The following is a 26,631-nucleotide window of genomic DNA, read 5'->3' on the forward strand; positions in this document are numbered from 1 at the left end:
ACAAAACATGCTGAGACATCCTTTTGCTCAGACCCACTGAACCAGAATTCACCTCCTTTTTTTTTTGTTCCCATGGTAACCTAGAGAGTCCTTCCACATTCAGTTTGTCAACACCAATTATGTATGCAGATTGATTGGCTCACAGGTGAACCCTGGCCCTTCCACACAATAGCTCCTCAGGACTCGGGCAGCAATTTCAATCAGCCTTCCTGTAAAAAGAAAAATCCTTCTTTTTTTAAAACCCCAAACCTCTAAATGCTATTGATGATTGCATTTATCCCCAGTAAAACAAAGCATCTGTGGCCCAGGCATTCTGCCCTGAAGCAATTATTCTCCACCTAAAGGAGAGAAATAACCGTGCTCCAAAAATACATGCGACGCAGAGGAAAAAAGCTATCGGTATGGAGGGGTCCCAGAGACAGAACAAAGAGGAGAGACAAGGATGTCGGGTTAATCAGACCACAAGATCAGGAGGGAAAATAAAGAGAATAAAAAGATTCCTGATTTGGCTTTCAAAGACATTAGGTACTTACAGTTCTCATCAGAAAGCACTGCAGAGGAACCACATCCCTAAAATCATTTTGATACTAAACGCCTCAGAAGCCACCAACATGAGCAAGCGAGAATCGATTTTTAACAAGAAACTCTAAGCAATTCAAGGAATTTTAAGTCCTCATCAGCACAGGTCAATTAATTTCTAGCCCATATTATGTCTGGCAGGCGATGTGCATAATGTCCGTCCCCAGACTGCTCGCAGTCAGGAAGAAGAGAGGGAATATTCATCCTTTGATAGCAGCAGGAAGCTGAAGAAAGAGATAAGTGCCTTGACCAAGGTCACACAAAGCACCCAAGGCCCAATCCAGCTCATTAAGCACACAGAGCATCCTCACTCCCAGCTGATTGCTAAGGATGGCTGTGACCAACACATGCAAGCTTTTGGAGGAATCTAAAGATGCTGTTTTATTGTAGTTGCAGGACAGGAGGTCTGGAACGTGCTACGTGTGATTGTTTGTCAGAGAAGCCACTTAACTGTAAGCAGAGCATTCTTGACCCAGTCGGTTCTACCACAGCTACGTATGCCGACAGCCCCGAGGAAGCCAGGACGCTCTTATGTCCAGAGCTGCCCATCGGACTGCGATGGCATTCCCTTCTCTACCTCACAGATGCGCTGGTTTACTCACTCAAGCGCACACTGCAAGACACGAGTGTTGTGCAAATCACGTACAAACGCAGCTGGGGGTGAGGGAACACAGAGACACCACGCCGCCAGGACGTTTCCCTCTGTGTTCCTACCCATCCTGCCCAACTCTGCAATACGGGGAAATCACAGCATTCGGGAAGTCAGCTAATCTTTCAAAAAAATCAGAACTCCTTTAACTCAGCTGTATGAATTCAGGCCAGCAGGTCCTCTCATCCCGCCTTCCCTCTGCTGTTCAGACAATATGTAGTTCCCGAGATGCATCGGCTACGTGGTAGAGGTCTCTGCGGAAATGGGCAGGTTGGGGGGCAGGGGAAGAAGAAAACATATGTTTCTGCCATGACTTAGAAAGCAGCTTTGTAGAAACAGAATCAGGAATGGATGCTTAGCCCACAAGCAAAGCAAGGGCACACCTCATTGCAAGCTTCCAGGTTCCAGCAGCTTCAGGAAGTCCATGTCAAAAATCTTTGGTTTAAAGCCACTCGCCTCCTTGCCTGCCTATTCCAGTGAATGCTAGGATGCATTCTGCAGAAAGACGTTAACAAATAAATTTAATCTCCACTCAGGAGGATGAAAGGAATTGTCAGACGAAGTCTGGCCCCAGCAGGAATCCAGACACAGGCAACTGCTGCAGCTGCTATTTTTGGACAAAGTCAAGCCCCTTGCCCCTTGGAGTCTGGTGTGCCGGTTGCAGAAGTTGACCAGACATAGATGACTTCAATACAGATCAGAATGACAGCAGTGGCCAGAAACACCAGAGACAGATATGCTGATGTGGCTTCATGGAAGCCTTTGGTCATATTTGGGACCTCCAGCTTCTGTTAGTTGCTCCTGTTCAGCATTACGTGTCCACTTCCTAGGTAACGAGCTCGCTGGCAGCAATCTTCCTCCCGAGGAAGCCAGTACCAGTGGAATCATTTTCCGCCTGTGCTCCGGTAACAGAAGTGTTACTCAGCCTCACAACTAGCTAGACGTTGAGCCGAACGCTACTTTTTCAGGGGCAGGGGGCTGAGATCTACCACACTGCAGTCCCAAGGGCTGGCTCGTCTTTCAGCAGCTGTAAATGTAGTTTAAAAAATAAGTGTCCCCCCGCCCAATAAAAGGAAGCAAGAGAAAGGGAGCCAGGATAAAATGCTCTCACTGTCCCCTCGAGACAAGCAAACCCGAGCATTCTCTCGGACTGCAGTTGCTATGAAGAGGAACGTTACTATTGCAAAGCGTTCCCAGAATCTGCAGTGCTGGATAATACCCAAGAGACAGAACTGTACTTCCCTTTTCCCGAAGTTTGAATCCAAAAGCCAGGCAGCTGGAGGTCCAACTCCGCTCAGGAAATACAACCCAGCGGTGCTAAGGGTTGCTGGAACCTAGCCCTCTTTCTACATCCCAGAATTAAATGACCATTTCACTGCCGGTGCTCTAACTAAAAACATTTAGAACCCACCATCGCCAGCCACAGTTGCATTGCTCTAACAAAAGCAAGCTTAAACATCAAGATATGCTTCAGGTAGAGCGTGCAATAAGCTGAGCTGCTTCCACGGACTGGAATACAATGGGCAAGCTGCAATGAATAGACCCATTTTCACCTAAGAGACCCAGAAAAGAACATGCTGAACAACAGAACTGCTGTGCGATAAACTGCACAAAGACTACCATTGAAATAAGGTATAGGTGGAGGCTGTAATCTGATACAAAGCTCAACAGAATAAATAGGAAACTCCCATGAACCTGAATAGTCAGGAAGGGATGTAGGTCAACACCATGGTGTGGTCTCCTCCCTCTGCGCTGGCACTAGCGGCAGGAAACCCTTGGTCTCTCCTAGGCATCTCTGGCACGCGAAAGCACCGACTCTCCTTCCAGGGAGCGTTCTTTAACTCACAGCAGATAGTGAATACGTGAAACCAGACTCCTCCTTACCTTCAGGATCTTGTGCTGGGAACTGAGGGCCCCGTATCTGTTCATTGAATCTTGCTGGAAAGAAAAAGATTCAACAGTGCCATTAGATCCCAGGAAAACCTAAGGCAGGGAGAAACACACAAGAGCACCTGCCCAGCTACTGCACCACCAGCAAGGTCCTGCTGCCCCTTCACACGCTGGCGTGCACACGGTGACCAGACACAACCCCACCAAGGTGACCAGGAACAACCCCACCAAGGTGACCAGGAGAACATGCAGCCTGAGCACGGCTGGAAAAGAACCCTTTCAAAACAACCTAACCAGCAGCTAATTAATTGTACTCTTTTGATTCACGTTCAGAGTGGTTTTCCCCACTCTTCTGCTCTTTATGTAGGACAGGCCCAGAGCTGAGCGAGCTTTACACAGTAAACCCCCCCAAAAGCAGGCTGAGGGGGAGGCAGACAACACCAGAGCTAAGGCTTTCACCCACACACAAAAATTACACCATTTAACAAAAAAATTGATCACTAAGCCTAAAGCAAACTCCTGTAACTAGGCACAGCTATCAGACTAAGCTCAGCTGACAAACCAGCAGCAGAGGGATTTACACGTGTCCACGGAGGGGTCTGCTTATGCCTTGCTAAGGGTCACGTTCTTCTCCTTTGTGCCCAGGGTACCGTTCTTCACTGCAGAGCGGCATCTCAACACACCAGGTGTGAAAGCCATCAGCCACCTGTGCTCCAAGGCTCAGTCCCCACGGCAGGAGCGGCACCTGAGCGGGAACGTGCTGCAGCTTTTCCCACCACACGCATTTTTACAAACATCTGCTGGCATCTCTGGGTAGCTTAAAGCGACATGGCTGAGACACTAAGCAGGACCATGGAAGTGCAAACTAAGCACCATGCAGAGATTTCCACTGCCACCCACAGTTTAACTTATATGAGAAGTACGCAGTAGGGTATGAAGTATTACCAGCCAACGAGCCCAAGTGGCAAGGGAGCTGCCCAGCCATTAGAGTATTCGGATATCCAACCATGACTTTCTTTCTGTAACAGGGTGACATTCACCCACAGATGAGCAGGCTAAAAGCAATTCCTCTTCTCCAGCATCTCATCAACAGATGCTCTGAGAAAGGATAAAACCAGCCTTATCCATTCACTTGAAGGTGACAGACTAACCCAGGGACACATTTCTTCCTAACCCTCACTGAAGAGTCCTTCTTTTTCCTGCCAAGTGAGAAGCCCACAGGCTAGTGGAAGTCATTTGACAACCCCTGGAGACAGAAAACAATGGGTATGCTTTCCCCAACATCACCACGGCCTTTTTTCCCCTCCATGTTCCCTGTGGCGTGCCTTGCATTCAATCTCCCCAGGATGCTTCTGTACTAAGAAACGGCAATTCTCTTCCCTGACTGCAGCACAGGACTCCCCGCTACACCAGAAGCTGACAATCAAATCATCTATCACACACGGGAGAGTAGGCAGAACAGCTCTAGCACAACACAGTCCTTCCCTGAGATGAAGTAAATCCTCACACACCAACAGCCTCGCAAGATGGAGTCAGCCAAAGTTCATCTTGTACTGTAGACGCTCATAGTCTTTCACGCCTTCCAGACACCAACACTGGCCTCGTGACTGTGGTGGTACTAGAAGAATCCCTACCATTATTACACACACACTCTGAGGCATAAACCAGACCTACCTTCTCCTTGTTGAGAGCTTCCTGAGCTTCTAACTTATACACTAAAAAATCTAGAAAGGGAAGAAGAGAAGACAATTTAATGAGCTGGAATTTAACAAGGATCTGGTTTATATTTGGGTGGGAGGAGGGAAGCAGGAAGTCAGCCCCTTGCTGAGCAAAAGGCTGCAACTCAACAAGCTGGAATGCAGATGCTGCTAGGAGATGCCCTCAGAAAGACGGTCGTAGTTTCCATGAGAGCTGTCCCACCCATCTAGACTGGCCCAAATGTTCTTCCTCTCCCATTCTATGGGGAAGTGCGTTGGTGGCTTCCTACTTCAGCACGCAAACAGCTACATTTTGATGTCACTGAAGCTGCGTGAGCATTTGGAGTGCTCTGAAACAAGAGATGATTCTTTAAGAGAAATCAAAGCTTCTGTGAGACCAAAAGGAACTCATCATCTGCTGACCTCATCTGTGCCACCTTCTTAAAACAGGAAGGTCCCATGATAAGATAACATTTATTAGGGCACTTCACTTTCTCAGTCAGTCCTCACCAAATAAAGGAAAGACAGAAACACGGCTTCTCTCTCAGCTACGCAGCCACATAGCTACAGCCAACCCTGGATGCTGTACGTCAGCATTTGCAGAAATACAGTGCGTGTAGGAGTAGCGTACGTTACTCCACATACCAGTTTTGAAAATAAAAACCAAGCTATTAAGTTGCCAGCAACAATCGGGTGCAAAGGGGTCTGACATTTAAGCAGACTACTCCACAGAAAGGTACATGAGCTAATCTGTTAGCTGTCTACTTCCTGCTGTATTTCATGGTCTTAAAATATCCTGCATGTGGACATCTACATTTGTAGATCAACTTTAAAGGATCGACAGTCTGTATTGCCCATGTATTATGGAGTGCAGAGATGCTAAAGCAATTAAGCTCAGCACCTTCAGATCACTTTTATAAGAAAGTTTACATATTTCCAAGAAAAAAAGCACGGTCTGGTGCCAGGTTGAGCTAACACTCGCAGTGCTCAAACACCATGGGTACTATTACTCACAGATTAGACTATGGACATCTGTGGGAATATGAGAGAACAGGACCCACCTCCCAGCACCTTTTGCCCATGGGCAATGGACAAGTCCATTAACTATTCTCCAAGTACAAATCAGGGATGAGTCTCACCTGGGGGGCCTTCAGGAACATCCATACATGGCCCTGAAGGCAGAAAACACTTTGGGTACCACGCACGTCTCTCCACAGGACAGCCAGAGGGTTGGCTGGCCACCGCTATACCACCCATGCAGGAGACTCACCTTCTTTCGTCTTCTTGTGTTCCCCTCGCTCCTTCTGCAAGGATCGTTCTAGCCGGGATCTGTGCTCATACACAACTAGGGAAGCAGAAAGAGGCAGAGCATGAGATAAATCCTGGAATTTATTCCCACATATTCTTTTCCCTGAAAACAGGCCAGGCCTCTCACAGGTCATGTGACCAGGGGCACACGTGGACCTCAAATCCTGCTGTGAACTGGGCCAGCGAGTGCCCAAGAGAGCAGACTTGGGCAAAAGAGCCTTCCCTGTTCCAAGTGGCCTGCATCACTCCGTGTCTAGGCTTAGGCACACAGTAGCTCATGTGTAAAACCCAGACCAAGCAAACCAAGAGTCCTCAAATACGTGCAGATACCTGATGTCGAAAACAACGAAAGGGTCAGGTCCAGCTACAGGCTGTTTGCACTTTGTCAACTGTGACTAGGTAAGGTCTGGAGCAGGATGGGAACGGTTGGACTACAGACAATGGATATTCCCGATATAACACACCAGTCTCATCCTGTGAGCATCGGCACTCAGGTTGTGCTTTGGAGTCTAAGCTGCAAAGCCCAAGAGCTTTAGTGGCCAGTGGCCAGACTTTATATTTGCAGGCCAAAGCCACTACCAGGCTCCACATAGCCAGAGCCTTCCAGGTCATCTCTTCTGTAAAGGCATCAGCAGCATGCAGGACACACACTTTCTTCCCTTCCTTCCACGAGCCAACCAATAACTGGCCCTCGGGCCACTAAGGAAAAGCGAGCCAAGCAGCTCCCTCTCCCATTACACACAAAAGAGCATCCGTACTCTGCACAGGAGCCGAGAAGGGAGAGGGATGAGGCTGCTTCATACAGCAGCCACATGACAAATGAAACTGCCAGAGAAGCTTCCTGATGGATGGTGATTTTAATCCACTCTGATGTCTGACCGCTAACCAAGAGCTTTGCGGCTGAGGGCTGTGACTCAGGCAACAGGCTCCTCCATCTCCTCCGCACAGAGGTCACCACCGTGCCAGAACGGCACTGGGCTGCAATTCAGACAGGAGGGGCGATAAAAGAAACTTGCCTTCAGAGCCAAGATCTCTGGGGGCAAGTTGTGCCGTGATACAGAGTCTCCAGAAAAACGAATGAAGTGGGATGATATCTGCAAGCATGAAACAAGTGCTAACCCATTCCTTGTTGAAACCTTGCCAAGCCAAAGAGCCCCAGGTGACTCACGCACTCCCAGCAAGTGAATCTATAGAGACTGCCAGCTCCAGCCAGGTCGTACGGGAGCAGCAAAGGCAGCGCACGTCCTGCATTAACAGGTGGTTTGCTGCCCGAGAGCAGACGCTCCGATCTGGGTAAATAAGAGACAAAACATCCATATGTATATCTAATATTTTACAGTGTTGACCATCAGTGGCACCAAGCCTATGGTAGTGCAGATGTCACTCAATGTATACACAGAGCTCAGATAGTTCTAGCATCCTTAAAAAAAAAAAAAATCAAGCTAGGACATTTTTCTAAACAATACCAAAGATCATTCACAAAATGTGCACAAAGAGCACATGGAGACCATCAAGATCCATGCAATTTCCAGCTCTGTCCCAGTAAGCATCCACAGAACTCACAGCCTGCCTAAGCCTGGGCTCATCCTGTGCCAAGCTCAGTCCCACCCCAGATGGAGGAGCCATTCCCCAGGCATACATTCACATCCAAGCTGTCTCTACTGACCCACAGTGACCCGTCACTTTTGACCTCCCTCAGGGAACAGGAAGGGCCAGCATCCTAGGTCAGGAATTCCTGTTGTCACCAGCCAAGCTATCACCTTCCTTCTCCGTTACCTTCCTCAGTTAACAAAGACAGACATCCCAATGGTGAAGATGCTTCCCCTGGGCTCAGCTGCTTCATTAATGTTAGTTTCCTCACTTCAAAGGAAAATATATTCTCCAAACCATTACAGCAGAAGTATTTGTTTTCAATCTGGAAGGATTTTCTCCCTGCTGAGCACATTGGTAAGCAGCAAGCCCATCACTGCAGCTGTCCAAGAGTCTACTTCAGTGACAGCTTTATTTTTAGAAACCCTTTTCCCAACAGACTACTCAGATGTCACCCTGAGGGCTTCCCCAGCCCAGCTAAGCACACAAAAGACTGTGGGTGCTTCTTCACTACATGCTGAAAAGCCTTGTTCAATGGCATTGTCATCTTAAGAACATCAGCCACTTCCCAAAAGATTCGTGAACTCTGGGCACTTACATTTCTGCCATGAGCATCTCACTTTTTTTTGCAGTCTGATCTAGCAGAGCACCTGAGGACAAGTCTTTGATGCGATGGGAACTTCACACCAGCAAGAAGAGTCCCGGCTGCTGGGGCTAGTAGGGACGCCCAGCAATTCACGGGCTTTACCGTGCCCTTTCACGTACCCTGAGCTTCCAGCCTGCATTTGCCTCAGCACTCCTGGGCTTGGAGGAATTCCCCACGTTGGGGTTTCTCCTGCAGGCATTTCATTTCGTCTTCTAGCAACCTGAGTACACTGGAAGAAAACTGAGTCTATGAGCAGGGTTAGAAACAGGTCTGTGCAGATGACCCCAAGTTACCAGGTGCTGTTGATCTCACATCGTAGATGGGAAACTAAAGCAGAGGAAAGCATCTGTCATAGACTTGTGCTGACACCCATAACCACAAATCCTAACGCAAGCACCGCAGAACAGATGAGTCTTCGGGAACAGCTCCATATCATAGGCTGTTTATTCAGAAATTTAGGACACAAAATCTGGCTCTCCTGACGCTTTTTTTCTTTTAATAAGTAAGATAAATTGAAGCAACCTCCAATGACTAGAAAAAAAAAAAGTTGTAATCTCTCATGCATTCCTCCAGAGCTCAGACAAGGTGGGTTCAGCTTCACACAAAGCAGCAAGCGCTGCGTAAAGTAGTCTCTCTACTGATCTTTGTGGTGCAATACAGCAACAACTTAGCAGACCAAAATGGCACTGTATAGCTTCAGAGGACAGGAAGTCAGGAAGTCTTTAACAATTTGCAATTACAAAAGAGAATGGAGGGTGGTCAGTGTCTAAATCCAGGCTGGAGTTCAGCCAGAATTCAGCACTAAAGCATCGTCACCTGCTGCCAAACGAGCTAAAATGCAGAACTGGAACTGCTGGAACAATGAAATCCCTCGCAGTGCCTCGCCTTTGGGAAAGAACAACAGGTTGGGCTTTCCACAGACTCCTCCTCATTTTCCAAGTCCACAGAAAACAGGGTGATTGTGTGCAGGGGTTGCTTCATACCAAGCTAAACATCTGCCAGGGAGCATTTAAGAGATCCCTAAAGGGAGAGCGATTCCCGTCTTGCCAGCAGTCCCAGGTTTTACTCTCCTGTTCAGGAGTTTTCTTTTTGCCCCTGCCTGGGCAGAGCCACAAGCGCACGCTAGCGGCAGGGGTGTCAGATGTGCTCCTCGGGTTCTGCTAACGCCGCGCACAGTTTGCCTGGCCGTTTCTGTGCCAGCTGCACATACTGTGGGAAAAGTCGTCATGCTGCCCGTGGCTCACAGCTCCAAGCAGCTCTCAGCACAGAGATCAACACTCACTTCCAGACCGCACTGTGCTCCTTCCCCTCTCGGGGATAATCACCCAAAAAAAGCCTTCTTCTCTATTGCCGTCCTTGTTAGAGGCACCAGATACTCCTGCTGGTCTCCATCCAAGCATCACAACTGATCACCCCCATGGCACCAGTCACCCAGGCTGAAGAATCATCCAAAGCAAGGGCCAAGGGGAGCAGAACAAAAGCCGGACTCATCACACCTCCCTCCCTGATCCAGACAGATCGGGTAAAAGACACCCAACGGTGGGACAGGAGTGCTGCATTCTCACGCTCAGCCACCGTGCGGTGGCAGCCTGTTGTAAGAGAGAATTCCTCCATCCCAGACACCAGTTTGATGTGCCGCTGTCAGGCCACATCAGGAACCTCAGGCAGAAGTGGATGGAACTATAAACGCACCCTTCCTTCCCATCTGTTCAAAGACTGCTGTTTGTTAGTGAAGTGACCCAAATAAAATCTCTCTAGTTCCACTCCGAACCTCCAGGCAGCAGCACGCTCATACATACACACACCTACGGAAAGTGGGAGGTGGGAAAGCAACACTTTGCTTAAAGCCACCTGCTACATAACTCAGCGTGGCACGAGCTTGGGCTGGGGGCTGAGACAGAACAGATTCATCTGGAGTGCACAGCAGGTCACAGCTTTCCAGACTCTCTCTAATCCCCTCCGAGTCTCGTGACACAGCAGAGTCCCTCAAATCACAGCCCATAAGGGAAAGCCCGGTATTTATTTGGCGAGGTGTCTCCGTGCACTCTCAGACATACCTCCAACCCCACCCAGCAGAAACAGAAGAGATGAAGAGACAGAAAAGCCAAGCAGATTCCTCCTGGATTCCATCTGGACCACAATATGAAAAGAGCATCTTCTGGGTCACAGCAAACAGCTACCTCTGCATGCAGCAGCAAGAGCCGGCCAGGACAAGGGGCACCAACCACCAGGCAAGAATTTGGACAGGGTCTCACACCCCCCAATACCTCCCTTTCTTCTTCTCACACAATGCGTTCTACCCTACAGCAAAGTCAGAAGCTGCTTTGCTCTTATTTGAGAGGGCAGATGAGATCCATGTCCCTGCGCGCAGCCAGTAGAGGAGAGCACACGGGACAGGCAGTGCTGGATTCAAGGCAGCTTTGCTCCCTCCTCCACTTGCTTTCCTTTTTCCTTTCATTCAGCTCTTGGCCCAACTCTTACACTTTCAAGCTTTATTTTCAGAGGCCACCAGAAGCATTACCCATGTGTTGTACTCTGACAGAAGAGGAGTAGGAAATACTGAAAGGAGAGCCCCGAAGCACTGGTTAAACAGTACTGAACACCTCAGAATAACACGTCCTCCTTTTGTAGAGCTGGAAAGACACAAATCGGATGCAGAAGACAGAGCAATTAAAGTTGTGCAGCAAGTCAGTGCAGGGGCAGGGACAGAGCCCAGAGCCCCGACTCCGCACTCTCCTGCGTTCAGCACCAAAGCACTGCAGGGAGCAGCACGAGAGCCACGGTCATACCTGCAAGATACCACTGCACTTGAAGACTTCCATGAACATGGCTCCTATCTGCCAATTCCTAGGCTTCTCCTACCATCCAAATCCAAAAAGAAGGTTTGCCTTTGTTAAAATTGTTGGACAAGTAAGTGTCTTCTCAAAATAAAAACCGTATCCATGGCAACAACTGTATTTAGGAATGGGAGGACTGACAGAGGGTTAGAAACCCCAGCAACAGGCTACAGCTCTGCCATTCAAACATATTTGGGTGAAGAAAACATTATGAGCCTCGGTTGTTTGCTTGAGCCTGCTCTTCCCAAAACTTGGGTTCCCTGAGGCTACCGCTGTCAGCTCATTCTCTGAAGAACCAGCCCCTCTCTCCAAGAGAGGCAAGAGATGCTGACACACCAGCAAAGAACGTGGGCTAACTTCTGTCCTGCTCATCTTTGCATCTCAGAAACCCAGGATGCAGGTGGAAATCACTGTGGCTGGGACCCTGCAACGCACGAGGAGCTGTAGCTGTTTGACTGCCTGGTGACAGAGCAAGAAGAAATGGAAACGACACGTAAGATAATAGCAGTGAACCTACACGCACGCTAGATCAATTAATGAGATCGATTGTTTGTTTAAGGCATGTTTCCTTGAGACAAACAAAACACATACACCACACTCTGCTTTCCCAGCGTACAGGTAGAAATACACAACCCCGAGCACAAGAAGCCTATGTACCACGTTACATTTGCATCACACACCAGGAAAGATTTAACCCTAAAAGGCACATACGTTGAGTCACCGATCTGCAGAATTCCCCAGCAATACAGGCTACAGAAACAACGGCACTGGATTATGTCACAGAGGTCATAACGGATAGCCCATACTGGATCTTAGACTGAGGAAGAGCTCTTGATTTAAATGCGATAAACTAAACCCACTTGTTAGAAGAAAAAGTATTCAATGAATCTCTTGACCTTGAGTCACTAGAACCACTGGCAAACAATATTTTGTCCACATAAAATTCATTCTGCGGGCACTCCAGAACCAACCCATCCTCCAGCTTTACACACACAGCTGCTGGCTACCAAAGAGCAGATTCCCACCAAACCTCTCTACAGGGAGCTCAGCAAATCCCTCTGGAGACCCCAAATCTAGTGACACGTGCTGGAAATGTCGCTTTGGCAGACACAGCAAGGCTAAAATGATAGACTAGGCAAAGAAGATAAGAGTTCAGCAGTGGAGGAACATGTCCTCAGCCTTCCCTACTGAGATCTCTCCATGGGCTAAAATGTCATTCTCCCACAGTTAGACATTTATGTAAGGAGGACAAATGAGGGGGGGGATATACATCTTATGCTTGCCTTCTGGCAACTCTTGCCAGAGGAACCAAGCGTTGGTCAGTGGACTCAGAAAAGCCAATTCTTCCTCCTCCCTTTTTAAGGAGCTCTGTGCTGTAGCATCTATCACCCCCAAACAGGCTGGCAAGACTTTTCTAGAGTCACAAACCAATCTCTTGATAAGAGGATGAGTTTGTTTCCTTGCAAAGGCAGTGCGCAGCAGACAGTATTACAACAAACTTTACTAAAGGACCCCTTGCCTCTCTGTCCACTTTCCGGACAGATGCTGCTGCAGGCTGAAGAGCAGAGCCACATCTCAGAGCCTGCCCACCCAGCCTCTCTAAATCCTGTTTACATTTTTAAAGCTTCACATTTAGAATGACATAGGACTAGTCTTTACAGCCAAAGGGAACTACGGGAAGAAGAAACGGAATAGACGTGACGCAGCTGAACGCGCCAATCCGGCATACCCCGTTCCCCCTGCTGCTGTGAGCAGCAATTCAGATTCAAGGCTATTCTAATTCTAGACAGCAAAGGGGGGGAAAGAAATAGGCAACAATGTCGTCTTAGAGCTCCTTAAAGCCCAAAGCTGAACCTTGCTCCACTAACGCGCCCCGCTTGTCGCTGGGCCGTGCGGCAAACCCACCAGCGGATAACGCTGGGAGAGAGGGAAGTTCAGATGGCGTGCGTGCACACACGGAGAGCAGGTCACTCACCTTGGAGCTGGGCAGACAGCGCTTCCTGCTGCTGTTTGTATTTCTGGGCCAGGGCTTCGGCGTTCCGCACCTTTTGCTGCAAGTGATTGTACATGAAAACTCCCGAGCCCAAACACGCCACAGTCACCAGGCAAAACCCGGTCTGCAGAAGCCCCTTCTGCCTCCTCGAACACATGCCGGTACCCATGATGGGGCCGAAGGAACACGGTGTAGCACTGCTTCTCCGGCGTTGCTAAACCATCTGATTATTTTTGCCCAACAGCCCCTTTCCTCCGCAAATTCGCAAGATGCGATCGAAGTCTCGCCTTCGCTCCTTTCCAGCCCTCAGGGAAGCTGAAGACGCTCCAGCAACGTTTTATTCCTCATCGCCCACGGCAGAGAAGCGCAGCACCGGGCTCCGCAGGGAGCAGCCGGGGTGCCGGCAGACGCATCCTCCAGCTGCCAACCGCTCCGTGGGACCGGCCCGGGAGGCGGCTCGCTCGGGGCTGCCGGGGCGGAGGGGAACCGGCGGAGGGGAGAGAGGAGGAGGAGGAGGAGGAGGAAAACTTTTGCTTCCCATGTGCTGCAGCGGAGGGGGGGGGGGGGCGGGAATGGGGTACCGCCGCGTTTGGCTCTTCCCACCGCCCCCTCTGGAGCACCGACCGGAAAAAATAACCCGGCGGGACGAGGAGCCCTTCTGCCCCCTCCCTCCCCGCGGCTTCCCCCGCCGGCAGTCCGCGGCGCTCCAAGAGGAAGCAGCGGCAGCGGGGCCGGGAGACGGGCCAGGAAACCGGCGGCGGCATCCGGGCTGCAGCGGCAGCGAGTCCGCCCTCCGCGGCGGGAGGGGGCGGCGGCGGCGGCAGCGGGTAGGGCCGGGCCGGGAGACCGCAGCGCCCCGGAGCCCCCACCGCCGGCCGGGGTGTCCCGGAGAGCGGGCGGCTCCTCCCGGGGGGACCCGCGGCTGCCCCCGGCCCGGCCCAGAGCGCCCTGGGGTGCCCAGCCCTGCCCGCATCGCCCGGGGGGGGGGGGGGGGTCCCTCACCCCGCTGAGGCCGAGGGGAGCCGGCACCATCATCACCCCCCCACCCCCCCCCCAAGCAGATTTGAGCCACCAGCCTCTCCCACGCGTTTGTTTTCGGGTCCCTTGCCTAAAGGAGCTGCCAAAGCCGCAGCCTCTGCTGCCGGCACCTGTTGCCAACAGGAGGCAGATGAGGGGTACCTGTGCTCATTAACAAGGGGGACGTCTTCAGCTGCTTTCTTTAAAGGCTTAAGGTTTGTAAGAGCTGTGGTTGCTTCTCAGGAAGATAGCTGAGGAAGGCATGAAAGAAGAGTGAGGCTTTTTCAAGGTGTTTTAGGCAGCTGTTGGCCTTAACGTGGGCTGCTCTCTCCTGGCAGAGCCCGACCTCTTTTATCCATCCGTATGATGCACAGCTGTGTTGTTAGCAGACATCAGACGGGAACAGGAGAGAACAGCCCTGCTTCATGGGACAGACGCTCTCTGGAGCCTCGCCCATGTTCTGAGCTTAGATCTACTATTGAAGACCCCTGGGTTTATAATGAATCTTGCGGCACCAACAGCCCGACTGTCAGGTTGGCTCATCTCTTATCTGAGCTCACAAGGATACTTCCTCCAGAATTCTGCCAAGTTCCATATCTCAGGCATCTGAGGAACAAGCAACGATCATAACAATTAATTCTTCAGTAGCAATTTCCTTCTAAGAATCATGCACAGTTTTGTAAACGTTAATCAAATGAGCTTTACAGTAGTGCTGGGAAATAGCTGAATGGCATTCCTCTGTCTCCCTAATTTGCAGATGGGAAAACTGAGGCACAGCATTCCTACAAGCTTATGATTTATCCAAAGTAGCTACATTTTTTATGGTCGAGGGGGTTTTTTTCCAAACATTTTAAGTGGATTTGGTATGTTGTTTGAGGTGTCGGCCAGAACAAGGGTGAGACTCAGCCTGCTGGAAATCAGGTGATTTGGCTAACGGTCCTGGCTCTGAGTACAGCTTCCAGAAAACATGATATACTTTCCTTAATGAATTAACTGATTATTCCAGATTTACTGCTTAGCTCTTTCTGAAAACCAGAATACCACTAATGTGATGCTCCGTGCAGCCTAGGTCTGCCGTGGATCATTTGCACGTAGGACCAGGGATAATCTCGGTGCTGATTCACATATCCTCAGTCCAAGAGATACTCCACCTATGCTACGTAGACAGCGGGCAGCAGACAGCCTTACTGTCCAACTGTTTCTTGACATAAATGTCCTGGGGGGTTGTTGAACGCTTCAGCATCTCTTCAGGCTGCTTGTCAGGAGCTGGAATGGCTTTTGTCTGTGTGCTGAGGACTGGGGAGGCAGCCTGTGGGATGAGGGATTTGAGTCTCAGTTTTGCCTCTATTCAGCACATTTTTTTTTTTTTTTTTTTTTTTTCCCCTCCTGCTCCCATTAATTACTTCCTCATGTGCTGGTTTCTGCCTGAGAAACACTGGGAATTTCTGAGGTTTTGACAGAGAGGATTCTGGAAAATGCTAAAATCCTGAGTTAGGGAATGTCCATCTGAGAAAGATTTGATTGATGAAGTTTCTGCAATTTAGCATTTTACTCTTCTACCACTGTAAGAAGCTCAGTTATAGATTTAGCTCCATATTTCTCCAACAGATCTAGGGCCGGATGAATAGCACAGCCCCAGCAAAGAGCAAAGGGTTTGCTTCTTCCTCATACTCTGCCAGTATTTGTGTTACGTGGCCTGCTAGTGAAATCCCAGTAAACTGAGAGCTGATCCCACTTCCCCTGCTGTCAGTGATAAAATCCTCCACTTCCGTCCCATCCTTCCACATTAAAAAAAAAAAAAAGCTCCACGGCTTTAGCTATTCTTATAAGATGTTTTCCAGTTTTCAGGAAAAGCTAAACTGCAGGACCCCAAAGAAATCAGGGTATCTCAGTAGAGCACTCGTAATAAACAGCCCAAACCAGAGCAAGCCTGTTCACAAAAACGGGGAAATAACAGCAATGAGATTGGACTTCCTTACTCTAGGGAATCATTCCCCCAAAATTGAAGTCTCTGTTCTAAGACACACGGCGCAAACCCGCATCTTCAGAGAGTTCATTTTTTATTGCACCTAGTTTGTATTTAATATTTTAGTCCGACTAGATCTTTATGCTTATCTGACTGGGGTAGATCCGAAGTTCTCTTTGCCAAAGATTTCTATGCACCAGGTGAAAAGGGGACACCCTGATGATTTTGCAAGGCTTAGGCTGGAGATTTACCTGCTATTCATTTTTGCACTTTTTTCTTGTAACCATGCATTGTATCTGAAAAGGGGTTGTCACATCAGCCAGCTCAGAGGGTACTTCCTTGGGCAAATTACTGCAACTTCCCACGTCTCTAAAGGTCTACAGCCACTAGGCACGAGTATTTTCAAGAAGATACAGAGAAGTACCCTGACCAAGTTGACCGTAGGTGACAGCTCTCTTCAAACCCAACTCGGAATGCTTTGTGCCTCAGGGATTATCTGATCATCTCCTTTTGCTTCCTCTAATCCAATGGGTGATCACATCTGATGATAGCTTTAAAATAATAATCTGAACAAACCCAGCAATTCGCATGGGAAAGCTCAGGCTGTATGTACTTGTAAAGAAAATGCCACTTTTTCCCCTGTAGAGCAAACCATGAGTATTAACCATCTGCACAAATATTGCAGTCTTGGAAAGCTCTATCCTTTTAATCAGAGCTTTGGATTTCATAGCAGGCATTTAATCGGCTGTGGGAGTGTTTTCAGCCAGGTTATGTAAAAGCTGTCAAGAAACCAAGTGTCGGAAAAAGATGCGTGTAAGAAATGAAATGTGCTAGTAGGAGACAGAGGGGAGGCTTTATTATTTACCGATCAAATTGGCAACGTACACAAGCCATTGAATTTGGCCGTAGCCCTGGAGCCCTGCAGCCTTTACGGGTCTTGCAAATACCTTGCAGGGAGACCCACTCGAGGAATCTAGTGTGTGAACGTTGGAGGGTGTAGGCTGAGCATGAGAGGAGCTCGAGGCAGGAGTCTAGTGCCTGAGAAATGACAGGCACAAATGTTTAAAAAAATAAAGTGGGCATCTGTGCATGCATGTGCATGAATTCGCAGCGTTAGGAGTGTCTGCCTGTCGTGCACCTCCTGGAGGAGCCTGCCTTACCCCACAGAGAAATTCCCAATTAATTTCTTGCAGGAGTGAAAGTGCCCTAAATTAAACAATTCCTAGGGGCAGCTCTCATCTCAGTCTCTCCAAGGTTAAGGGGTGGGAAAGCTGAACCATTCCTTCCTTCTTGTAACGAGAAGTGACAGCTTCTAATTAGGCTCCATTAGAGGGTGCCCCAGGGAACCGATGGGACCATTTTTCAGAATGCATTGTTGAAATTATTTTTTGTCTCAGAACGGCATGTCGGCTCAGCTATCTCAGTTATCTTCCCCAAGCCTACGTATGTACTTTGAGTCATCTCACTGCTGTGCCATGCCTAAAAGTAAGCATATGAGGTCTCAAGAAACGTTGATGCTCTCTCAGCCTTGTCAGACCTTAGAGACAAGCGCTGAGCAAACTGTGGGCATGGCCATAATACAAGAGAGTGCCGCTGGGGGAACGCAACGAGCAGAAACCCTGACTTTTTGAGGTACAAGCTGCTAGGCTCCAACTCATCATCTAGAAGAGTATTCGCTAGAAAGTGGAGCTCGCAGAGATCTATGCTTACCTCCACAACTACTAGAAGATGCGTCAACACAGCCAGCAGGCTGACACCAGTCGAAAGCCACTATCCGTCTAAAGACTGCTGGTAACTTGGAGTGCACAGAACATATTTTAACTAGAGGGCAATGAAGGTACGGCTACCGAGATAAGCTACCTGCTCGAGTCCCTGCAGAGTCGTACCCTACCCCAGCTCAGTGCACAGCAGCGTTCCCAGTCCTTCAGCAAGAGCACAGTTGTCCAGTGGAAAGGTCAGCGAAGCATCTTGCACCAACGCTGTCAGAGATGCTCCAAAATGCATTCAGGGAGCTCAGATAATTTTGAGCCCACCTTACTGAAATTCACCCCCATGATTTTGACTTTAGTACAGGATCCAGGCTGGAAGGAACCTGCTCCCCATGCAGCTGAGATCACGAATCGATGACACATGCAAGATTAACCATATTTGATAACGGCAGACACCCCTCAACAACTTCTTGTAAGACCATTCCAAGATAACTCATATTCAGCACCCTTCCAAATTCCAGCAGAAAGTGGTTGATGTCTGGATGTTTTGGCACGTTACTCGGTACTTTCCTTAAGACATCAGCTCCCAGAGTCAAAGCATTATGAGAGAAACTCATTATTCTTTAAAAAAAAACAATCTTTATTCCAAGCACTTAGAGTGACAAAAAAATTCCACAATGTGAACTATTGCATCTTAATTCCTCTGGAAAAAGCAAGCACATTTACTTTTTAATTCCACCTCATCTTTCACAGTTTGGACTGGTAATCTTCCTGCAAAGAGGATCCCTCGCCTTGAGAAGAAGCTTTTCTGAACCAGTCTGTCATTTGGGTTCCTTTTTAAACAAAAGCAATGAGAATTGGTTTCAAAGGGACAAAACAAAACAAGAAGGGGCAAAGAGCATTTCTCCATAGCAAATGCATCGCGGTGCAATGAGAGCCCTGTGGCTCCATTGCCTGTTTGTTTGCAGCACACGTGAAGCCGTTTAAAAGGAAGCCGGTGCCCTTTAAATTTGCGCAAAGTCTTCACTGCCTTACCAAGGCACAGACATTTTTATTAGAGCCAGGGAACATTCCAACTCCCAAAGGCAATAAAATTGCAGTTTGTCAGAAAACAATAGCAAACTAGCAAAGGGGTTTTTTGGTTTGTTCAGGTGCTGCTAAACTTGCTGCTGCTGCCTCTGTCAGTGGGGTTCCAGCATCAGCCCCCCCTTTCCCCCTGCGGGACAGAGACACCTTGTATTCCTAAACTCCCCCAGGGCTGCTGCATCTGGCCCAAGCCTCCAGAGCTTCATGTCTTTGGGACTCAGCTGAGGGTGAAACCAGCCTGTTCCCCAGGGCTCGTGAGCCTCTGCTCATGAACCGAAGGACCTGGGGACTCCGGCTCCGGGCTCTGCTCAGCCCCAGAGCATCAGGCGGCCGAGTCCGTAGTGGCACAGGCTGCTCTTTTTTCACTGTATTCTTTTGTCTCTGTATCAGGTTACAAGCAGAGATGCCAGGAGAAGTCTTTGCACATGGCTAACATGGATAAAGCCTTAACTGTCCATTCCAAAGAAGCATTAGTGGAAAAAGATGGTTGGACTGGAGGAAAGCCAGTGAGGCAGCGAGCGAAGCCCTGCCCGCCCACGAGGCGGTCGGCAGCGGGAAGGCGAAGCGAGGGGGGGAGAGGAGGGAGGACTCTTGTTGAGCAGCGGGAGAAGAGCTTGGCAGGACTAACCACAGCCTGCTGGGCTCAGCCACAGATACGAGCCTTCCTCATCTTAAGAGCGAAGGAATTTGTCTCCAGGATTGCAGTTTCCTTCTATTCCACATGGGCTCTGTCCAAGGCAGAGAGAAACAGTGCCATGGAGAGAGAACGCTGGCACTAGCTCAACCGCTTTTCTTCCCACATGACCACCGAGTTTTATGAAGTCCGGTGTTAACCATTGATGAATAGCATCTGTAAAGCAGAGTTTCAGACTCGCTGTGTTCGTATTCACGGGCTGTAACACAGCCTGGTGAAGGACTCTGGACATTAGTATGACCAAGATAGCAGAGCATTTTGCAATTCTTTACAGCACCTCTGTGACGCTGGGGTTTATTTCTTCCTTTTCATAAAGTAACCCAGCGAGGCACTACGCTACAAACTACAACAAAACATTGCTCCCTGGCCTTATCTTGTAGCATATATTTCAGAAAGTCTGCATCAGCCACAGCATTCTGGGTTGTCCAATAGTTTCTCACACCGTTGGGAGGCAGGACTTTGTAGGTACAGCCATTGTCTTTGCTGTGCGTGATGTGCCCTTTGTCGCTGTACCCTTGTGGGGGAATTGCTGGGAAAACCAGAGAGGGCTTTTTAATTGTATTCCCATATGACTGGTTGTCTTAGCCAAGACTGGAGCCTGATGAGGCAGCCCACTTCTCAGATAACCAGATAACAACGAGAGGAGAAGGCAGCAGCACGGAGCTAACACAGCACACTCAGCGACAGATCTACGTGTAGACCTCCAGTTCCTCCTCCAGGATTTTCCACTGCATCGTGCAGCATCTTGGGATGACAGCGAGATGTGAATTATTCTACTTCATGGTGTCACTCCAGTGTTTTTCCAGGGGAAGCCTCATGGCTGCACAAGAGTTCTCTTGGAATCACCCAGTCTCACCAGTTGGACACTGGGCTTTTTTGTTTTACTTTAGGTTTGGTTTTATGTTGTCTAGCTGTCTATGACACATTTTGATCATCAAGCTAGAAACTCACTTACGACCAACTTAAGCTGGTGTCCCTGCATGTTGGGTGTCAGCCAGAGAGATTTCAATCTGGTTTTTAATTCCCCCGTAAGCCAAGAGCTTAAGTCATATCTGCTTTGCCATCGTCTCTTAACTGTGGCCATCAGCAGATATGACACAGATTTAGGGTGAGATTTTCTAAATTGCGTAATGATTATTGATTTTAAATAGAATAGACTCTCCTGAATCATGTATTTGGTTTTGCAAATTTCATTCAGCGTCTCACTTTTCCTGCACAGAGATGCTTCGTTGATTCTGAGGTCCATATCTGTTTGCAGAACAGTGACAAGGGGATCTCATCTGCCGCTCAAACTGACTATCTGGGAATCCGTGTAAGGTGGTTGTCTTCAGCGGCCTCCTTCCAGGTGTACATCTCCAGCTGGCATGGAATGGGTATGTTTAATGGTAAGAATTCAAAAGGGAGAACAACGTGGAGCTATAAAAATGGAAATCAGCTCCTGTTCTATATTAACCTGTCAAAAATTCTCTCCGTGGCCAACAATCAAGTTGACACTAAGCTAATTACAGAAAGACGTCTAAATTCGGAAAATTGTTACCTGCCTGTATTTCCAGCTCTACATGTCTGACCAGCCCAGAAGTCTTAAAGTACTATTGCTCGTTTGCCTCCCTGCACGCATACAAGAGGCCGTATTTGGAGAGAAAATCTGCAGAAGTGCCTGTTACTCTCATAGATCTGTGGCTGTACGCACAAGCAGCCGATTTGGCACGCAGGCACTCAGCTCTTGCACAAAAATGCACGTTCTAGCCAGCGCTGCCTGCAAACTCAACCTCAAGGAGCAATTACAGTCACATCAACTCTGTTTCTAACGTAACACTAAACAACAAGCCTCATGGAAAGTGACTCTCCCGGCCCTGTTTATATGATTTAGACAAGAAAAAAGCCCCTTTAAGGCAAACTAATCCAAGCCCCTCTTCCCCAGATAACGAGGGACTGTCGATGGTTAGTACACTGCCTGGTAGACTTAGTTCCACCGTGCGCTGTCAAATACCCCGAGGAACACAGCACGGGACAAATATGCTCATACTGAAGCTTTTTATCTCTGAAACTCTGCCAGTTACTCCCCTCTTTCCCTGCTCCTTGTTGCAATTTGCTCCCACCAGCCTTCCTATCTGGCGTACGGATAGAAAAAGGCGATACAGGGAAGTGAATGGCAACCCACCGCATCTCTTTCCCCGGGCACCGGCTGCCCCACGAGGACGGTCAGGAGCGGAGAATGGACTCTTCTGGTAGGGGAAAGAGGGAAGCGGCAAATGTGCAGCATTATGACGTCTCCTTCCTCAGCAGCCTAGAAATCTCAGATGGTCCTACAGCCAAGGTATAACGTCCCTTCTGATGAATGCGCTAGCACTAGCATTTCGTGGCCTGGGTTTTCGGCTGCTTCATGAGCCAGTGTCTGCAAAGATCTCTAAACCTGGACTTGCGAGGGCTCCCAGCCTTCGTTAAGGACTGGAAGGGTGGGGTTGCTTTGTGCGTGTTTGCTTTTAAAAATTAACACATTTTTAAGAAAGGAGCTGGCAAAATTGACAGCAAGAGAACTGTTTCATAAAGAGATTGTGTATACGGTATACCAAGTACAGCCAGAGAGGCACGAGGACCTACTTCCCCCTTGGTGCAGGGAGGTGCCAAACATTCAGTTACAGACACAGAGAACCTGACCTCAGGTACAGGAGCAAGTTGCTTAAATAACTGCAGCAGCAGAAAAAAGGAGGATTAGTTTCCTTGCCTACGCTGTAGCTGGGACCAGATTCATCACTGGTGTAATCCCACTGATTTCACTGCAGTCACACTTGGGATCACTTTGGGATTTTGAAGGCTATATTAATGCAGCAGGATGCTGCACTCACAGGCTTTCCCAAGCATTAGCATTCTGATGTGGTAGAAATTGATCCCATAATACAGCACTGAGAATTTTAAAATAATAACGAAGCAAAGATGCCTGCTGTCACCATTGCTAGCTAATTATAGCAGCGTGGACAGACTTCCCTTGCAGAATTCCATATGGCGTATTCATCCAGCACAACGAATAAAGCATATCAAAGAGGGAAGGCTGAGAAGACATTTCTGATTTTGAAATCCTCTAACCCTAAAGTTAGAAATAGATGAAATATTTGAATGGCAATTTGCCTATTTTTTTCATACAGCTTCTCCTCATGCCTCTAGATGTGCTTCAGCTGAAGTGGGTGGGACAGAGGGCAGGGGAAAACTATTCACTATTTCCTACACTCAGTGCTGGGCTTTAGGCACAGCCATCCCAGAATTCCACCAGTCTTCCACCTGGCACTACTTGGACACTTAGCAAAGGCCAGAAGACCAGATGAAACAGATGGTTCCAGTTTTCCTTGTTTTTTAGTGATGCTCGGCACAGGAGGGAGCCTGCCTGAGATACTGTCTGGAGCAGCCAGCGTAGGGAGGGGGGGACTTGAGATAGGCTTCAAACAGCAGAACTGCTGGCACAGGCAATTAGCATTTGCATATAAAGAATCAGTCCTAAAGAGCAGGGAACCGGCCACTGCTGAGGGTGAACATTCAGCACCCGAGTCACGGGAACTTGTATCACCGCACTCGAGAATCCACGGCTGCCAGGGGCTCTGGAGAACCCCCGTCCAGAAAGAGGTGGGGAGTTTCCAAGAAGGCAGCACTGGTGTTCTCAAACATTTGCACGTGACTTCTGTAGGGCCAGCTTCAGGGCGTGCATCTCCAGATGGCATCACTGGAGCACAGCTGGCAGACAGGTTTTTTGTTTGCTAGCCAGAAGCCGGAGCACGGTTGAGACTAACCAGAGCTGTTCCCATGAGAGCAATGAGGCCACCCAGCCCGTCTGCTCTCCAGAGGAGGGCAGTTAGAGGAATTTTGCAACGAGGCCACCACGGGGGCTGATACTGACCCCTCATACAGGGAGAAGTATCCAGTCTGTCACCTGCCCAGTAGAACTACTCTTAATTATTTTTCTTGGTATGTAGCACCTTTTTTAGGACAGTGTGAGATTAGTCCCCAGGTACCCAGCACGTCTGTTTTGCTGCTGCTTGGACTGGTCAGGCGATACCACCGATGTGAGCTCCGAAGCTGCCAAGATGACATTGCTGCGTGAACACGGGGAGCGGAGAGGACAGGCTTTGTCAAGGTGTGATCATTCTCCATGGGTGACTTACTCAGCAGTTCTCAGAGAGTCACGTCCTCCCTCTTTTCATGCTCTTCTCTTTTTTTCCACACTGAGCTTCTTGGGGTACCAAGTCTGGTTAATACCTGCCGCAGTAAGGCCTCAGGATTATTTCAGGTTCAAGAACTAACGCTCCATTAGTTTATAAATAAAGAACAAGTGCAGGTAACAACATGAGACCTGCCGTAGTGTGGGGGATCGGTCTGCCCTGGCCCTCCAATGCACTAAATCCTGCTAACGCCTCCCACAATAGACCACGCAAGAATTGATAAGTGCCTCCACCACTCAATGGGTCATGACTACGTGAGCCAGTCGTTACAGACAGTAAGACTCTTGACTCGTGCGCTACACATTGCTTGGCCTCAGTTTCTAGTCAGCACTGGCATTTGCAGCCCCTTTACAGGGCGCTTTGGCATCAAGTCTCCAGGTGTGATTTCTAAAGCTCGATCAACACCCCATTGGGCAGTGCCATATATCTCTCTGCTGATCACAGCCCTAGCTGCTCGGAAAAGAATTGAAAAGTAAATGGTTGCTAATATTTTCCTGATCCATTAGCTATTTGAGTCACACAGGGCAGTAAAGTACTTGTTCAAACGTCGCCCGTGCAAATAGTCATTGCATTAAAATGAGCGTCTCTGTAACAGTTGAAAATTGAAAGAATGCTAGACTACGCTGAAGGAGGAAGGAAGGAAAAAAGGAAAGATTTTGCATGTGTGATAACACCATCAGTCAAGAGACGTTCAGTTAAGACTGTTGCATGGTTTCTCCCTGCACAGGAATGGGAAAGGAGACTGGACCCCAGCTTTGGGATGTAAACCAGCTGGTGCACGACGTACCAGATCAGCTGGCTTACTTCTTTGAAGGAGTGACACTGAAGGAATGTCCAGTCTGCTGCCCTACGCGCTAACACTAGCACGGTTACCCGTGTGCAGAAGAAACGGAGCGTGCAGCCCAGGATGAGATGCACAGTACCTGCACAACCCCCCCTCTCCTGCCAGGATTTCTGTAGCACCGGTAGATCCCTCCATCCGGAGACAGATTCCTGAATCAAGGAGATCCCAGACCTAGAAATGCAGACTTCACTTGGATTGGATCTTTTAAATATAAGAGATGCTTAGCCATCCATCTGTAGCAATTTTATGAATTCACGAGTAGCTGAAACAGGCTGCAAACTAACGTAGAACCAAACCCCGATTAAACTAAAGCGGTGAAGCAGGCTGAGGAACTTCCAAGACAGCAAGCAGTAGTGGGATCTCTGCTCCTCGTAGGAAGCCACAGTGGATTAAAAGACCTGAAATGAGCAGTAACTAGTAATGAGATTCTAGTTTGAATCCATCTCTCACTATATTTCATTAGATGGGAATGGATGGAGGTGACCTGCATAAAAATCTCTTTGCTGTTCCCTAAAACAGAGCTAATCCTCCACACGGCAAGGCTGGATTTGTACGAGCCAGCCTCGCCACTTGTCACTAGACTGCAATTCTGCAACGCCAGACTCGGTTCTCCCCATACACACCTATGACTAACCGGGTCCCCGCTCTTTGTCTGTCGGTCATTAACACCGCGCTTGGGGCAAAAACGCAGGAAGACCACAGTTCGGCACAGCTCAGCGCTGCTATTTTCTGCAGCTTCCAAGGACAGCGCGCTTTCTCATCGCTGCCATGCGCTCCCTTTATGAATCCATACGGTAACAGGTCTCAGGATTACATGCCAAAAGTGTTGAGAATTTATCTGACCACATCTACAATAAGCTACACATGTTCTACCCAGGATTTCTGGAGGGCTAGAGAGCATTCTGGCTTGTGTACTGCCATGGCTGATACGTTTCCAAGGGGAGCGCGGTGACCCGGTGCACCGCTTCTTACGCCGTCATTCATTCGGTGTGGTGGGATCAGAGCCTGATGCAAAGTTGGTGAAGTGTGAGGGATGAGAGGGTAGATCTCCCTCATTTTACAGAGGAAACTGAGACGGAGGCTGCTTCTTATAGGACTCCAGGGAACTGGATGGGATACGGAAGCGGAGAACAGCGCTTCCCTGGACACGGCTGGCAGCACAATTACACAGCTGCAGCGCCCAGGCTGAATACACGACACCAGTATATTTATTTGCCATTTGCCTTCCTGATGGCAGGCTCCATTCAGCGTATGCTTTGCAGAAATTTGTTGGCAACTGTTTTAAAGTTCCCCCTGAGATTTCAAATTGATGTATGAAGATCCAAGCAGTCTCTAGTACTTTTTATCACACCGACTGGGCTGCAAAAAAAAAAAAACAAGTCAGCAAAGGATTGTCAGCGAAGTGAGTCAGTAGACTGTGCAAACACACAGAAGATGGCTCAGAGGAAAAACTCCACCGAATTCAAAAGTTATCAGATTTACACCACCGTAGGTCACGCAAAGCCGGACCCACGCTTTGCCTATGATTTACCAGTTACCTTATTCGCCCTTCTGTTTATTGGATACAGATGGTGTCCCAAGACAGACATGGGCCTTTTAACATATACACCTGTTAGATAATCGTCACAGTAGCTTTGCACAACTCCTGGCTTATTGTAAATCCCCTGTTGTTTAGATCAGCTCCTGAAAGGCCAGTGGCTCAAGGCAGCAGGAACTAGTGCAACTGCTGGAATCTGAAGGATTCGAACCCTAAGGTTTGCATTAACTTGGAATCATATTCTACCCAGCAAGAAATGTGGATTAAAAAAATCAGGATTTTTTTTTTTTTTCCCAGTGCTAAAAATTGTTGGAAAGGAATAAAGAGGAATTCCTCGTGGGTTTGGATTCTATTAGGCTGCGGTTCCATTTGTGTCAGAGG

At 48.7% G+C, this 26,631-nt stretch overlaps 1 protein-coding gene across 2 annotated transcripts in view; it reads right to left on the reverse strand.

Moving 5' to 3' along the window:
- LOC129215847 (Golgi integral membrane protein 4-like) overlaps positions 1-13,929 on the reverse strand; it is a 33,749-nt gene extending 19,820 nt beyond the window's left edge. Inside the window, exons 1-4 of one of the 2 annotated variants that reach the window (XM_054849750.1) lie at positions 13,172-13,929; positions 6,086-6,160; positions 4,793-4,842; positions 3,113-3,166 (exon numbers count right to left, since the gene is read on the reverse strand). In XM_054849750.1, the coding sequence (XP_054705725.1) occupies positions 3,113-3,166; positions 4,793-4,842; positions 6,086-6,160; positions 13,172-13,358 (366 nt within the window). In that variant the 5' untranslated portion in view covers positions 13,359-13,929. The remainder of the gene's footprint in view (positions 1-3,112; positions 3,167-4,792; positions 4,843-6,085; positions 6,161-13,171) is intronic. The other variant, XM_054849751.1, reaches the window with a different exon arrangement.
- Positions 13,930-26,631: the final 12,702 nt, after the last annotated feature.

Source organism: Grus americana, chromosome 21 (genome assembly GCF_028858705.1).
Source record: "Grus americana isolate bGruAme1 chromosome 21, bGruAme1.mat, whole genome shotgun sequence".
Lineage (NCBI taxonomy): Eukaryota > Metazoa > Chordata > Aves > Gruiformes > Gruidae > Grus > Grus americana.